Below are 17,886 nucleotides of genomic sequence, written 5' to 3'. Positions count from 1 at the left end.
CCTTCCTAGTGGGAGTTAGAAGCAGTTTTCTTCCTAGGGGGCGCTAGAGCGCAATGTTGATTTTTTTGGGTTTGGTTTTTGATTAAAGTGTTCTCAAAGACGTTTCGTGTGTGTGTCAAAAATTTGGTGAGTTTTGAAGCATGTTAAGGGGGTCAAAGTAGCGCGCATAGGTGTGGAAGAAAAAGAAGAATAATAAACATTACAATTTCAATAGGGTCCTTTCGTCCCATTGCAAAAGGACTCCCTGTGGGATTCCTTTTGAAAAGGTCCTGTGCGGACCCTAATAATTGTTTCTAAATGATCACAAAAACTTTGTATTACATTGTGTTCCTGAGAAGAAGACAAAAGGGCTGTCTTTGAGGCCTACCAAGAGGAAGACTCCACTGTGACTTCAAAGCGGACAGATGGCAGGATCTGCTCAAACTTCCAGAGGAACTCTTTTTGAAGTATTTCACGAACTCTCTTTGAACTATTTTATGGAACTCTCTTTGAACTGTTCGGTAACCGAAGGCAACGCTGTTTACGACCCACTTCCCTTTGGAAGCAGCTGTGGTCAGGTGGGGGGAGAAAGTCAATTAAAGAAGCAGGAGTGCAATCTTGTGGCAGAGCATGGTTGAAGACTGTGCGGAGAGGACAGTCGCCATGTTTCTCGTCAATATTGAGTCCAAATTTCATTCTGTCTCTGTTTGATTCCTTGCCTTTTGTCTTGTTTAATAGATGTCATCAGTGTTTGAACCTGACAAAAACCATCAGAGGTTGGGTCTTGGGCGCAGTTGGGTGTTCCAACAGGACAATGACCCCAAACACACCTCAAAAGTGGTCAAGGAATGGCTAAATCAGGCTAGCATGAAGGTTTTAGAATGGCCTTCCCAAAGTGTGGACAATGCTGAAGAAACAAGTCCATGTCAACACATTTAGCTGAACTGCAGCAATTTAGTGGTCAAGCAGAAGCTTGTGGATGGCTACCAAAAGCGCCTTATTGCAGGTCAACTTGCCAAGGGACATGTAAGCAAATATTAACATTGTATACTTTTGACCCTCACATTTTCAGTAGAGCCATAATACATTCATAAAAGAAGCAAACTTCATGAATGTTTTTTGTGAGCAACAAGTATGTGCTCCAATCACTACATCACAAAAACATAAGAAATAATTGTAAAGTCCAGACAGCCATGACATGATGTTCTTTACACGTGTACGTACACTTTTGACCAGGACTGTACCTCCCCCTGCTGGCTGATGCGTTCCAGACATGTGAGTTGGTGTTTGTCCGCTGAGTGCTGTTTTGGTAGGGCGTAAGTTGAGTTTGTAGCCTGTGACATTTGCTGTGGGGCAGCACTTCATTGTAGCGCTGTAAAAAGTGACACCCGATGGGATTCATGAGCGGGTGGCCTTTTCATGCCCTGATATTCAAAGCACATCCTAATTATGCTCGCCCTGTTCTGCTCCACGCTTGTCCTATCCGACACGGGTGATTAAAATCAATCCCTTTTGCCATTTGCGTCATGTCGGGAGCGTTTAGTTGCAGATTAAATATCACAAAGTGTGGCGACGTCTGAGGAAGTTGACCACCCACAGCAACCTCAGCTACCAGCTGTTGGAAAACTTTGTGATTTGACAACTTTTTTGTGTGTACGATCGCATCGTTCAGTCATTCAGACGCAAACACAGGGGGTGTGTCCTTCTAGTGGAGGCGGAGCCTTCCACTCGCTTTCTGCACAAGACGTCTTCAGCGCGTTTGTGTGTTTTTCCTCTTTTCGCTCGTTTTGTCCGTTTTCTTACCTCAAAATGAGTCCCCAAAAAAACAACACAACAGCCTGGGCATCTTTGTGGATGAAAAAAAAAAAAAAAAAAAAAAAAGACTATTTGCAAGAAGGCAAGAAGGCTCCGTGTGTAATTGTGAAGACACCACACCTTTTGGGAATAACATGTGTTGCGTCAGACCAGTTCTTCCTCCAAGGGAATCTAAGTTACTGGTCAATCCCAAGTTATTTCCATGACATATATGCTGAGTAAGAAGGACCATCAAGACAGAATTGGAATATTTTCAAGTTTATTCGGCGTGGCGTATTGGGTAGAGCAGGGGTCACCAACGCAGTGCCCGCGGGCACCAGGTAGCCCGTAAGGACCAGATGAGTAGCCCGCTGGCCTGTTCTAAAAATAGCAGCACTTACCAGTGAGCTGCCTCTATTTTTTACATTTTATTTATTTACTAGCAAGCTGGTCTCGCTTTGCCCGACATTTTTAATTCTAAAAGAGACAAAACTCAAATAGAATTTGAAAATCCAAGAAAATATTTTAAAGACTTGGTCTTCCCTTGTTTAAATAAATTCATTAATTTTTTTACTTTGCTTCTTATAACTTTCAGAAAGACAATTTTAGAGAAAAAATACAACCTTAAAAATGATTTTAGGTTTTTTTAAACACATATACCTTTTTACCTTTTAAATTCCTTCCTCTTCTTTCCTGACAATTTAAATCAATGTTCAAGTTTTTTATTTTTTTTATTGTAAGGAATAATAAATACATTTTGATTTAATTCTTCATTTTAGCTCCTGTTTTTTCGACAAAGAATATTTGTGAAATATTTCTTCAAACTTATTATGATTAAAATTCAAAAAAATTATTCTGGCAAATCTAGAAAATCTGTAGAATCAAATTTAAATCTTATTTCAAAGTCTTTTGAATTTCTTTTAAAAATTTTGTTCTGGAAAATCTAGAAGAAATAATGATTTGTCTTTGTTAGAAATATAGCTTGGTCCAATTTGTTATATATTCTAACAAAGTGTAGATTGGATTTTAACCTATTTAAAACATGTCATCAAAATTCTAAAATTAATCTTAATCAGGAAAAATTACTAATGATGTTCCATAAATTCTTTTTTTAAGTTTTTCTCTTCTTTTTTTCGGTTGAATTTTGAATTTTAAAGAGTCGAAAATTGAAGATAAACTGTTTCAAAATTGAATTGTCATTTTTTTCGTGTTTTCTCCTCTTTTAAAGGCCTACTGAAATGAATTTTTTTTATTTAAACGGGGATAGCAGATCTATTCTATGTGTCATACTTGATCATTTCGCGATATTGCCATATTTTTGCTGAAAGGATTTAGTATAGAACAACGACGATAAAGATTGCAACTTTTGGTATCTGATAAAAAAAAGGCTTGCCCCTACCGGAAGTAGCGTGACGTAGTCAGTTGAACATATACGCAAAGTTCCCTATTGTTTACAATGATGGCCGCATGAAGTGAGAGAGATTCGGACCGAGAAAGCGACAATTTCCCCATTAATTTGAGCGAGGATGAAAGATTTGTGGATGAGTAAAGTGCAAGTGAAGGACTAGTGGGGAGTTGAAGCTATTCAGATAGGGAAGATGCTGTGAGAGGCGGGTGGGACCTGATATTCAGCTGGGAATGACTACAACAGTAAATAAACACAAGACATATATATACTCTATTAGCCACAACACAACCAGGCTTATATTTAATATGCCACAAATTAATCCTGCATAAAAACACCTGCGTGTTTGTTATGCTAGCTCCTAGCTCCTCTGCTAGCTCCTAGCTCCATAGAACACGCCAATACAATTCAAACACCTGATCAACACACACAATCACTCAGCCCAAAAGACCGTTTACCTAACCCAAGGTTCATAAAGCTTATATATTTTTAAAAAGTTACGTACGTGACGCGCACATACGGTCAAGTTATCGAATGTTTAGCAGCCAAGGCTGCATACTCACGGTACCTGATATTCAGCTGGGAATGACTACAACAGTAAATAAACACAAGACATATATATACTCTATTAGCCACAACACAACCAGGCTTATATTTAATATGCCACAAATTAATCCTGCATAATAACACCTGCGTGTTTGTTATGCTAGCTCCTAGCTCCTCTGCTAGCTCCTAGCTCCATAGAACACGCCAATACAATTCAAACACCTGATCAACACACACAATCACTCAGCCCAAAAGACCGTTCACCTAACCCAAGGTTCATAAAGCTTATATATTTTTAAAAAGTTACGTACGTGACGCGCACTTACGGTACGGTACGTGTTATGCTAGCTCCTAGCTCCTCTGCTAGCTCCTAGCTCCATAGACCACGCCAATACAATTCAAACACATGATCAACACACACAATCACTCAGCCCAAAAGACCGTTCACCTAACCCAAGCTTCATAAAGCTTATATATTTTAAAAAAGTTACGTACATACGCAAAAAAAAGCCAAAGCTGCATACTCACAGTAGCACGTCTGCGTCTTTGTCATCCAAATCAAAGTAATCCTGGTAAGAGTCTGTGTTGTCCCAGTTCTCTACAGGCGTCTGTGTATCGAAGTCAAAAGTCCTCCTGGTTAGAGTCTCTGTTATCCGAGTTCTTCCATCTTGACTGCATCTTTCGGGAATGTAAACAAAGAAGCGCCGGCTGTGTACTGTTGTTGCTGACTACGTTCGAAAAATACGTCCATTTCGCACCGACAACTTTCTTCTTTGCTTGCTCAGCTTCCTTCTCCATAATGCAATGAACATGATTGCAACAGATTCACCAACACAGATGTCCAGAATACTGTGGAATTATGAAATGAAAACAGAGCTTTTTCGTATCGGCTTCAATGTGGAAGGCATACCCGTGTTCGCCGGGCTACGTCACGCGCATACGTCATCCTCAGAGGCGTTTCGAACCGGAAGTTTAGCGGCAAATTTAAAATGTCACTTTATAAGTTAACCCGGCCGTATTGGCATGTGTTATAATGTTAAGATTTCATCATTGATATATAAACTATCAGACTGCGTGGTCGGTAGTAGTGGCTTTCAGTAGGCCTTTAAACCGTTCAATTAAGTGTAAATATCATTAATTATTAATAATAACATAGAGTTAAAGGTAAATTGAGCAAATTGGCTATTTTTGGCAATTTATTCAAGTGTATATCAAACTGGTAGCCCTTCGCATTAATCAGTACCCAAGAAGTAGCTCTTGGTTTCAAAAAGGTTGGTGACCCCTGGGGTAGAGCCACCGTGCCAGAAACCTGAGGGTTGCAGGTTCGCTCCCCGCCTCTTACCATCCAAAAATCGCTGCCGTTGTGTCCCTGGGCAGGACACTTCACCCTTTGCCCCCGGTGCCGCTCACACCGGTGAAATGAATGATGAATGAATGGTAGGTGGTGGTCGGAGGGGCCGTAGGCGCAAACTGGCAGCCTCGATTCCGTCAGTCTACCCCAGGGCAGCTGTGGCTACAAATGTAGCTTACCACCACCGGGTGTGAATGAATGATGGGTTCCCACTTCTCTGTGAGCGCTTTGAGTATCTAACAATAGAAAAGCGCGATATAAATCGAATCCATTATTATTATTATTATTATTCCAAAGCTTTGGGAGATCAACTTAATCAATACATTTGTATCGGCTGCTCTAGTTGACCTGGCATTGCAAGGGAAAAACACACCCTTTTCACACAAAAGAAAGCCTCCATCTCCCACCTCTCAACACTGATAAGAAACCAATGGGGGAGGTTTTCACATTCCAAGGTTGAGACATAAAACAGACAATCTGAAGACAAAGAGAGGCAAGGAAAAGTACTAGCTACTCTAAACATGGCTATGTAAAAAGAAAGAACTCTTAATCATATCTACATCCTTTCCACACATGCCAGAGCAGACTTATTGCACGGCGACATGATATGTAGCTCTTCTTCAACACAAGAGAACACGCAGGGAAGAGGGTTGGAGGAGGGGGGCTTCCAGGGGCTCTGGCCCCCGAGCCCTTGTCTTTCTCCTTCTGCCCCTTTCCTTCAGTGACTTTGACTTCTTTAAATGTTTATTCTTGTCGCAATATGCTTGGTTGATTGATTGATTGATTGATTGAGACTTTTATTAGTAGATTGCACAGTACAGTACATATTCCATACAATTGACCACTAAATGGTAACACCCCAATAAGTTTTTCACACTTGTTTAAGTCGGGGTCCACGTTAAAGTTCGCGGATATCAGCGTTCTTAAACAGTCATGTTCGCGTCAAATTATTACTTCCTTGTTGTTTTAATAAAATATACAGAAATATATGATCGAAACCAAATTTGTTGAACGCTCGCCTCAGCCGCAGGTTCTCGCTTTCCTCATGCTGAACGCCGCACTGAGTTGCAGGACGGGGAGACCACGAAGAGCATGGAAACAAGCTCCTTGTTCTTATATTTTTTAGTATATTTTTGACGTGACAAATGTAAACAGAGGTCACAACACCGGAGGTGTATTACCTGAGGGGGCGTGGCTACAGGATAGATTTTCCAACTGAGAAATGTTTTCTGAGTTCTTTGCATGCACGTTAAATACTTTTACATGACATGTCCAATGGTAATCATGTTGGTAAATGATCTACTAAACCTTCTGTGGTACATCACAAAGACAGCCAATAGAGGTTGGTGAATGAGAATAAATCTAAAGGTCAAATATAATGCAGGAAACTTTGTTTTTATTTTCTACATTTTCTTTTTGTTTCAAAAGGTGCTGAAAGTTAAGGATTTCTGATCATTTGCGAGGGCACCATTGTGGCTTCTTTGTGAGTGCACGTGTTGCCGGAGCAGCAACAGTTCAGCGGGTTTTTAAATTGAAAGTTAAGGATTTCTGATCATATGAATAGAAAGTTAAGGATTTCTGATCATTTGAATTGAAAGTTAAGGATTTATGATCATTTGCGAGGGCACCATTGTGGCTTCTTTGTGAGTGCACGTGTTGCCGGAGCAGCAACAGTTCAGCGGGTTTTTAAATTGAAAGTTAAGGATTTCTGATCATTTGAATTGAAAGTTAAGGATTTCTGATCATTTGAATCGAAAGTTAAGGATTTCTGATCATTTGAATAGAAAGTTAAGGATTTCTGATCATTTGAATTGAAAGTTAAGGATTTCTGATCATTTGTGAGGGCACCATTGTGGCTTCTTTGTGAGTGCGCGTGTTGCCGGAGCAGCAACAGTTCAGCGGGTTTTTAAATTGAAAGTTAAGGATTTCTGATCATGTGAATGGAAAGTTAAGGATTTCTGATCATTTGAATAGAAAGTTAAGGATTTCTGATCATTTGCGAGGGCACCATTGTGGCTTCTTTGTGAGTGCACGTGTTGCCGGAGCAGCAACAGTTCAGTGGGTTTTTAAATTGAAAGTTAAGGATTTCTGATCATTTGAATTGAAAGTTAAGGATTTCTGATCATTTGCGAGGGCACCATTGTGGCTTCTTTGTGAGTGCACGTGTTGCCGGAGCAGCAACAGTTCAGTGGGTTTTTAAATTGAAAGTTAAGGATTTCTGATCATTTGAATTGAAAGTTAAGGATTTCTGATCATTTGCGAGGGCACCATTGTGGCTTCTTTGTGAGTGCGCGTGTTGCCGGAGCAGCAACAGTTCAGCGGGTTTTTAAATTGAAAGTTAAGGATTTCTGATCATGTGAATAGAACGTTAAGGATTTCTGATCATTTGAATAGAAAGTTAAGGATTTCTGATCATTTGAATAGAAAGTTAAGGATTTCTGATCATTTCAATTGAAAGTTAAGGATTTCTGATCATTTGCGAGGGCACCATTGTGGCTTCTTTGTGAGTGCGCGTGTTGCCGGAGCAGCAACAGTTCAGCGGGTTTTTAAATAGAAAGTTGATCCATCGCTCCTTGTTATCCATCCATCCATCCATCTTCTTCCGCTTATCTGAGGTCGGGTCGCGGGGGCAGCAGCCTAAGCAGAGAAGCCCAGACTTTCTTCTCCCCAGCCACTTGGTCCAGCTCCTCCTGGGGGATCCTGAGGCGTTCCCAGGCCAGCCGGGAGACATAGTCTTCCCAACGTGTCCTGGGTCTTCCCCGTGGCCTCCTACCGGTCGGACGTGCCCTAAACACCTCCCTCGGGAGGCGTTCGGGTGGCATCCTGACCTGGCTGATCTGGCTCCTCTCCATGTGGCTCCTTGTTTATTTGACATACAGGACTGTATAGCACTTTATATTGTGTACAAACCTTCATGAAAACAGGGACTTTTGTTGAGGCTGGAACCATTTTTCATGTTGACATTGTTTCTTATAGGGAACTGTTTCACCATGCAATTTACCAACCATGTTCAGGAACCAATAAAGTTGGTAAATGGAGGTTGTAGTTTGGAGTGAGGAATGAAGAATCCATATGAGTAGAAGACGGTGCAGGACTTCTACTTCCGGTTGAAGGCTCAGTCTAAACAGAAGGGCAATGCGTCACCTGCAAAAAACAATAACAGACTTATTCAGTGTATTTGCTTTGTTTTTTGTTTGAACTATTTGCATTGTGACCGTCAGCGAAGAGAAAGCCATAAATGAAGCGCACCGTTTTTTGTAAGCCGCAGGGTTGAAAGCCTAGTCAAATAGCACAAATGTCGGGTAGATGAAGTACTTTATTGATGCATGGAAAGATGTGGCGGGCCAGATGTGGCACCCGGGCCTGAGGTTGGGACACCTGTGTGTTGGAGCCTTCTTCATCCCAGGAGAGATCCACTTCTTTAAAGCTCATCGTCTGTAGGATGACAACACACACACACACACACACACACACACACACACACACACACACACACACCCATACATGTCTTGCCTACTTTGTGTGGACCCACGTTTGGTTAGTAGGTTGTGAGGGCCCCCCTTTCCACTATAGCTAGAATGATGAAACAATATACATCTAGCCCTATATGGGAGTAGAGAGTTGCAACTAGGGATGTCCGATAATGGCTTTTTGCCGATATCCAATATTCCGATATTGTCCAACTCTTTATTTACCCATACCGATATCAACCGATACCGATATCAACCGATATATGCAGTCGTGGAATTAACACATTATTATGCCTAATTTGGACAACCAGGTATGGTGAAGATAAGGTACTTTTTAAAAAAAATAATAAAATAAGATAAATAAATTAAAAACATTTTCTTGAATAAAAAAGAAAGTAAAACAATATAAAAACAGTTACATAGAAACTAGTAATTAATGAAAATGAGTAAAATTAACTGTTAAAGGTTAGTACTATTAGTGGAGCAGCATGTGTGCTTACGGACTGTATCCCTTGCAGACTTTATTGATATACATTGATATATAATGTAGGAAGCAGAATATTAATAACAAAAAAGATACAACCCTTTTGTGTGAATGAGTGTAAATGGGGGAGGGAGGTTTTTTGGGTTGATGCAATAGTTGTATGTGTATCTTGTGTTTTTATGTTGATTTAATAAAAACCATAAAAAACAAAACAACAACAACAAAAAACGATACCGATAATTTAAAAAACGATACCGATAATTTCCGATATTACATTTTAAAGCATTTATCGGACATCCCTAGTTGCAACCTCACTTCAGAATGCAAAACACACAAGGTAAAAAAAATATTTTACTTTTGTAGTTGTGAGGACCAGGCAAATGTCCTCACAAGTTAAAAGATCCTCACAGAAAGGTGGTTTATCAAGTGTATGTCCACACAAGGATGGTGAGACAAGTGCACACACACACACACACACACACACACACACACACACACACGTGCATTTATGATGCAGCAGTGCTCCAGCAGCAGAGAAGCCCGCAGGGAAATCAACCTCTTAATGCACCTCGGATGCAGACTTAATGAGAATTTAGCACATCACAGATTTCCATGGCTTAGCAAGTCATTCCTTTATGAAGAAGTCGTCCCTCCAAGGCCATCCTGGCGTCCTCAACATGTCTTGGGGAGACGAACGCTGCACGGTTTAATACAGGGGTGTCAAACTCATTTTAGATGGGGGGCCATACGGAGAAAAATCTACTCCCAAGTGGGCCGGACAGGTAAAATCACGGCACGATAACTTAAAAATAAAGACAACTTCTAATTGTTTTTTTTTGTTTAAAAATAGAGCAAGCACATTCTGAAATTATACAAATCGTAATGTTGTTGTTTTGTTTTTTTTACAATTACCTGGTACGGTTAATATTATACATAATTTATTTGTCGTTATTTATATTTTCTGATTAAATAATGTGATAATATTCATCAGTCAACTCATTGGTGTTAATTTTCAATCTATCAAATAAAAAAATGATATCAAAATCAAATGACAGTATGTTGAGTTGAGTTTGAGTTTATTTGGAACATGCATACATACAACATGATACATCACAATTTCCAGTTTCTCTATTCAACATGTTGGAAAAGGAGTAGGAAGAAGCACAGCTTATTTAATCCTAACCCTTTTCTTTTACATAGCAGTTGCTAAAACGTTTGTTCACTTCCTGCTCTCAATTTATTCACAATATACTCCATAAGTAAGAACAATAAAAATAAATAAATAAAATAAATAATAATTGGTGAAGTAAGTTATATTTCATATAGGGAGATGAGTAAGATTATCTTGAAAATGAATGGCTGGATGAGATAAATTCAGAATGTTTATCATGGCTCTTCTTCTTTGTACTTTGTAAACACTTTAAGTTTGAAGAGTTTCTTGAAGTGGATCATATTAGTACATTGTTTGCTTAATCCATTCCATCATGTATTATGTTATTTATGTAACTAAAATCATGTGGTTTATTTTGTACAGTAGTTAATACTATGATCAATGTTAATTAAAAACTAAATGTGGGATATAAATATAATGGAAGTATAATTGTTTGTATATAGTATATAATTGTTGCAAAGGTTTAACATGTGTACAAGGATATTTCACATGCCTCTACTGTGTATATAATTGAACGGTATTTATGTTGTGTACAATGTGTATTTATAATATGTTGTGAAAAGGAAATTTCATATTTTTTGGAAGCTCATCTTGTACTTGACTTTGTTTATAGGGTTAGGTGCAATAAATGTTCAACTTCAGCCGAAACCCTTTCGGTCTGCAACATTTTTTTTAAATTTATGAATGTACATCGGTTTTTTTATGTAAAACGTTTTTTTTTTATTTTGTTGACCATTGACCGAAGAAATAATCAACTAAACTAAACCTAACTAAACATATGTAGCATCATCTACAACGGTACAAAGAATTGCTATTGTGACATCCAGCGGACACATTTAGAACTGCAGTTTCTTTCATTCAAAAATATCAGGTTCATTTTTACACTTGGCAAACTCATCCCGCGGGCCGAATAAAACCTGTTTGCGGGCCTGATCCGGCCCTCGGGCCGTACGTTTGACACCCCTGGTTTAATACAAACCCCACAAGCAGTGAAGTTGTCACGTTGTGTAAATGCTAAATAAAGACAATGATTTGCACATCCTTTTCAACTTATATTCAATTGAATAGACTGCAAAGACAAGATACTAAGATATATGTTTTGCAAACACTAGCTCATTTGGAATTTGATGCCTGCGACGTGTTTCGAAAAAGCTGGCACAAGTGGCAAAAAAGAGTGAGGGAGTTGAGGAATGCTCATCAAAGGTGAACAGGCTAATTGGGAACAGGTGGGTGCCATGATTGGGTATAAAAGCAGCTTCCATGAAATGCTCAGTCGTTCACAAACAAGGACGGGGCGAGGGTCACCACTTTGTCAACAAATGCCTGAGCAAATTGCTGAAGAACAACATTTCTCAGCAAGGAATTGAGGGATTTCACCATCTACGCTCCGTAATATCATCAAAAGGGTTCAGAGAATCTGGCGAAATCACTGCACGTAAGCGGCGAGGCCGAAAACCAACATCGAACGTCCGTGACCTTGGATCCCTCAGGCTGCACTGCATCAAAAAGCCACATCGGTGTGTAAAGGACATCACCACATGGGCTCAGGAACACTTCAGAAAACCACTGTCAGTAAGTGCAAGTTAAAACTCCACTATGCAAAAGCCAAAGCCATTTATCAACAACACCCAGAATTGCTTCGCCGGGCCCGAGCTCATCTAAGATGGACTGATGCAAAGTGGGAAAGTGTTCTGTGGTCTGACGAGTCCACGTTTCAAATTGTTTTTGGAAAACTGTGGACCAAAGAGGAAAAAGAACCTAGGGTGAAAGTGTATTAGTGTAAAGGGTGTATTAGTGGCCAAGACATGGGTAACTTACACATCTGTGAAGGCGCCATTAATGCTGAAAGGTACATACAGCTTTTGGAGCAACATATGTTGCCATCCAAGCAACGTTATCATGGACGCCCCTGCTTATTTCAGCAAGACAATGCCAAGAATGGGGAAAGAATTCCACTTCAAAAATGTGTCTCCTCAGTTCCTAAACCTTTACCGAGTGTTGTTAGAAGGAAATGCCATGTAACACAGTGGTAAACATGCCATTCAATTAGAAGTTCATGATTATTTGGGGAAAAAATAAGAACGTTTCTCAGTGTGAACATGAAATATCTTGTCTTTGCAGTCTATTCAATGGAATATAAGTTGAAAAGGATTTGTTGTATTTAGAGATGTCCGATAATATCGGTCTGCCGATATTATCGGCCGATAAATGCATTAAAATGTAATATCGGAAATTATCGGTATCGTTTTTTTTATTATCAGTATCGTTGTTGTTGTTGTTTTTTTGTTTTTTTGTTTTTGTTTTTTTATTAAATCCACATAAAAAACACAAGATACACTTACAATTAGTGCACCAACCCAAAAAACCTCCCTCCCCCATTTACACTCATTCACACAAAAGGGTTGTTTCTTTCTGTTATTAATATTCTGCTTCCTACATTATATATCAATATATATCAATACAGTCTGCAAGGGATACAGTCCGTAAGCACACATGATTGTGCGTGCTGCTGCTCCACTAATAGTACTAACCTTTAACAGTTAATTTGACTCATTTTCATTCATTACTAGTTTCTATGTAACTGTTTTTATATTGTTTTACTTTCTTTTTTATTCAAGAAAATGTTTTTAATTTAGTTATCTTATTTTATTTGATAACATTTTTTAAAAAAGTACCTTATCTTCACCATACCTGGTTGTCCAAATTAGGCATAATAATGTGTTAATTCCACGACTGTATATATCGGTTGATATCGGTATCGGTAATTAAAGAGTTGGACAATATCGGAATATCGGATATCGGCAAAAAGCCATTATCGGACATCCCTAATAATAATAAATAGAATCCAAAGGAGTAATGGGGTTAAAATCTCATCATCACACAAATACAAATGCATATATATATATATATATGTATATACTGTATGTATACATTATATATATATATTTATTTATTTATTAAATTTTTAGAAAGAATAACTTTAAGATAAAAATCATACTTTTTAAATCTTTCAGAATAAAGTTGTATTTATTGAAGAAAAAATTGAAATTGTAATTCTTGGAGAAACTTTCTTTTAATGAAAATAAATTATTTTACAAGAATAAATATTTAATATTTCTGTCCAGAAAAATATTGTTTGACAAGAATTAAATCATATTTGATTATATTTTAAAAAGTCACAACTTTAGTGAAAAAAGTACCTTTTCACGGCAAAAGTAATTTTTTCGAGAAGAAAATTCATATTTCACAAGACTTAAATTGTTTTTTTTCTTGTTAGCTAAAACAGACGTTATGATGATGGATTCTCACTTCTCTCTTCGAGTGTCCAGAAAAGCACTAAATAAATCTAATCTATTATATTAAAAGACATTATATGTCAGTATATATCAATACAGTCTGCAAGGGATACAGTCCGTAAGCACACATGATTGTGCGTGCTGCTGCTCCACTAATAGTACTAACCTTTAACAGTTAATTTGACTCATTTTCATTCATTACTAGTTTCTATGTAACTGTTTTTATATTGTTTTACTTTCTTTTTTATTCAAGAAAATGTTTTTAATTTATTTATCTTATTTTATTTTATAAAATTTTTTAAAAAGTACCTTATCTTCGCCATACCTGGTTGTCCAAATTAGGCATAATAATGTGTTAATTCCACGACTGCATATATCGGTTGATATCGGTATCGGTAATTAAAGAGTTGGACAATATCGGAATATCGGATATCGGCAAAAAGCCATTATCGGACATCCCTAATAATAATAAATAGAATCCAAAGGAGTAATGGGGTTAAAATCTCTTTATCACACAAATACAAATGCATATATATATATATATATATATATATATATATATATATATATATATATATATATATATATATATATATATATATATATATATATATATATATATATATATATATATATATATATATATATACTGTATGTATACATTATATATATATATATTTATTTATTTATTTAATTTTTAGAAAGAATAACTTTAAGATAAAAATCATACTTTTTAAATCTTTCAGAATAAAGTTGTATTTATTGAAGAAAAAATTGAAATTGTAATTCTTTGAGACACTTTCTTTTAATGAAAATAAATTATTTTACAAGAATAAATATTTAATATTTCTGTCCAGAAAAATATTGTTTGACAAGAATTAAATCATATTTGATTATATTTTAAAAAGTCACAACTTTAGTGAAAAAAGTACCTTTTCACGGCAAAAGTAATTTTTTCGAGAAGAAAATTCATATTTCACAAGACTTAAATTGGTTTTTTTCTTCTTAGCTAAAACAGACGTTATGATGATGGATTCTCACTTCTCTCTTCGAGTGTCCAGTGTCCAGAAAAGCACTAAATAAATCTAATCTATTATATTAAAAGACATTATATGTCAGTATATGTCAATACAGTCTGCAAGGGATACAGTCCGTAAGCACACATGATTGTGCGTGCTGCTGCTCCACTAATAGTACTAACCTTTAACAGTTAATTTGACAAATTTTCATTAATTACTAGTTTCTATGTAACTGTTTTTATATTGTTTTACTTTCTTTTTTATTCAATAAAATGTTTTTAATTTATTTATCTTATTTTATTTTATAAATGTTTTTAAAAAGTACCTTATCTTCACCATACATGGTTGTCCAAATTAGGCATAATAATGTGTTAATTCCACGACTGGATATATCGGTTGATATCGGTATCGGTAATTAAAGAGTTGGACAATATCGGAATATCGGATATCGGCAAAAAGCCATTATCGGACATCCCTAATAATAATAAATAGAATCCAAAGGAGTAATGGGGTTAAAATCTCATCATCACACAAATACAAATGCATATATATATATATATATATATATATATATATATATATATATATATATATATATATATGTATATAATGTATGTATACATTATATATATATATTTATTTATTTATTTAATTTTTAGAAAGAATAACTTTAAGATAAAAATCATACTTTTTAAATCTTTCAGAATAAAGTTGAATTTATTGAAGAAAAAATTGAAATTGTAATTCTTTGAGACACTTTCTTTTAATGAAAATAAATTATTTTACAAGAATAAATATTTAATATTTCTGTCCAGAAAAATATTGTTTGACAAGAATTAAATCATATTTGATTTTATTTTAAAAAGTCACAACTTTAGTGAAAAAAGTACCTTTTCACGGCAAAAGTAATTTTTTCGAGAAGAAAATTCATATTTCACAAGACTTAAATTGGTTTTTTTCTTGTTAGCTAAAACAGACGTTATGATGATGGATTCTCACTTCTCTCTTCCAGTGTCCAGTGTCCAGAAAAGCACTAAATAAATCTATCTATTATATTAAAAGACATTATATGTCAGTATATATCAATACAGTCTGCAAGGGATACAGTCCGTAAGCACACATGATTGTGCGTGCTGCTGCTCCACTAGTAGTACTAACCTTTAACAGTTAATTTTACTCATTTTCATTAATTACTAGTTTCTATGTAACTGTTTTTATATTGTTGTACTTTCTTTTTATTCAAGAAATTTTTTTAAATTTATTTATCTTTTTTTATTTGATACATTTTTTTAAAAAGTACCTTATCTTCACCATACCTGGTTGTCCAAATTAGGCATAATAATGTGTTAATTCCACGACTGTATATATCGGTTGATATCGGTAATTAAAGAGTTGGACAATATCGGAATATCGGATATCGGCAAAAAGCCATTATCGGACATCCCTAGTTGTATTGTCTTGTTATTGACCAGGTGACAAGTTGACTGGTGCACACATGAACTTCCAGTCCTGCTTCATCTTCCATCTTCCTGCCTGCCTATATTTCACAGTCTTGTCTGCGCAGGCTTCAGGGAAGCCGGCCATCGAGGTGTCGCACTTCCTGGACTGGACCAGCCTGGAGCCCCAGTCCATGGTCTGGCTGCCCGTGCTGCACCGGGTGACCGCGGCCGAGTCCACCAAGCACCAGGCCAAATGTCACGTCTGCAAACAATGTCCCATCAAGGGCTTCAGGCAGGTGGAAAAGGTCCAAATGATGCGTGCCTAGCATCATTTCTGCAGCAGCCAGAGTCTTTAGAAGTGCATCCTGCAGGACTGTGGAGCTCACCTGGTATCGTGTTGCTCCTGGCAGGTATCGCAGTCTGAAGCAGTTCAATGTGGACATCTGCCAGACCTGCTTCCTGACCGGGCGCACCAGCAAGGGGAAGAAGCTGCACTACCCCATCATGGAGTACTACACGCCAGTAAGACCCGCCTTCTTCCTGCTTCCAGCAATACAATTGGCTTGACTTTTTCCTTTGTCCTGATGTGGGATCTGTCGTTGTGGCTCGTGCAGCCCTTTGAGACACTCCTGATTTAGGGCTATATTAGTCAACTTTGATTTAAAAAAAAAAAAAAATGCAGCTCATTTTTATAATTAGCAAAGTCATCTTGTTTGACAGCCCTTGATCCTTTCCACTTGTTGGTCTTTGACTTGTCTCCATTCAATAGCCTAGTGCACGGTACTGGTCTCACCCCATTCAATAGCCTAGTGCACGGTACTGGTCTCACCCCATTCAATAGCCTAGTGCAGGATACTGGTCTCACCCCATTCAATAGCCTAGTGCACGGTACTGGTCTCACCCCATTCAATAGCCTAGTGCAGGATACTGGTCTCACCCCATTCAATAGCCTAGTGCAGGATACTGGTCTCACCCCATTCAATAGCCTAGTGCAGGATACTGGTCTCACCCCATTCAATAGCCTAGTGCAGGATACTGGTCTCACCCCATTCAATAGCCTAGTGCAGGATACTGGTCTCACCCCATTCAATAGCCTAGTGCAGGATACTGGTCTCACCCCATTCAATAGCCTAGTGCAGGATACTGGTCTCACCCCATTCAATAGCCTAGTGCAGGATACTGGTCTCACCCCATTCAATAGCCTAGTGCAGGATACTGGTCTCACCCCATTCAATAGCCTAGTGCAGGATACTGGTCTCACCCCATTCAATAGCCTAGTGCAGGATACTGGTCTCACCCCATTCAATAGCCTAGTGCAGGATACTGGTCTCACCCCATTCAATAGCCTAGTGCACGGTACTGGTCTCACCCCATTCAATAGCCTAGTGCACGGTACTGGTCTCACCCCATTCAATAGCCTAGTGCAGGGTACTGGTCTCACCCCGCTCAATAGCCTAGTGCACGGTACTGGTCTCACCCCATTCAATAGCCTAGTGCACGGTACTGGTATCACCCCATTCAATAGCCTAGTGCAGGGTACTGGTCTCACCCCGCTCAATAGCCTAGTGCACGGTACTGGTCTCACCCCATTCAATAGCCTAGTGCACGGTACTGGTATCACCCCATTCAATAGCCTAGTGCAGGATACTGGTCTCACCCCATTCAATAGCCTAGTGCAGGATACTGGTCTCACCCCATTCAATAGCCTAGTGCACGGTACTGGTCTCACCCCATTCAATAGCCTAGTGCAGGATACTGGTCTCATCCCATTCAATAGCCTAGTGCAGGATACTGGTCTCATCCCATTCAATAGCCTAGTGCAGGATACTGGTCTCACCCCATTCAATAGCCTAGTGCAGGATACTGGTCTCACCCCATTCAATAGCCTAGTGCAGGATACTGGTCTCACCCCATTCAATAGCCTAGTGCACG

The 17,886-nt window shown here is 38.0% G+C and overlaps 1 protein-coding gene across 4 annotated transcripts in view; it reads left to right on the top strand.

Annotated features, from left to right (window-relative positions):
• drp2 (dystrophin related protein 2) overlaps positions 1 to 17,886 on the top strand; it is a 299,389-nt gene that overhangs the window by 242,870 nt on the left and 38,633 nt on the right. For all 4 annotated transcript variants that reach the window (XM_062043976.1, XM_062043975.1, XM_062043974.1 and 1 more), the window contains 2 exons: positions 16,080 to 16,246; positions 16,365 to 16,476. In XM_062043976.1, coding sequence (XP_061899960.1) covers positions 16,080 to 16,246; positions 16,365 to 16,476 — 279 coding nt within the window. The remainder of the gene's footprint in view (positions 1 to 16,079; positions 16,247 to 16,364; positions 16,477 to 17,886) is intronic.

The sequence above is a fragment of the Entelurus aequoreus genome, linkage group LG04 (genome assembly GCF_033978785.1).
Source record: "Entelurus aequoreus isolate RoL-2023_Sb linkage group LG04, RoL_Eaeq_v1.1, whole genome shotgun sequence".
In the NCBI taxonomy this organism is placed as follows: Eukaryota; Metazoa; Chordata; class Actinopteri; order Syngnathiformes; family Syngnathidae; genus Entelurus; species Entelurus aequoreus.
This window is presented reverse-complemented; position numbering and strand designations above follow the sequence as displayed.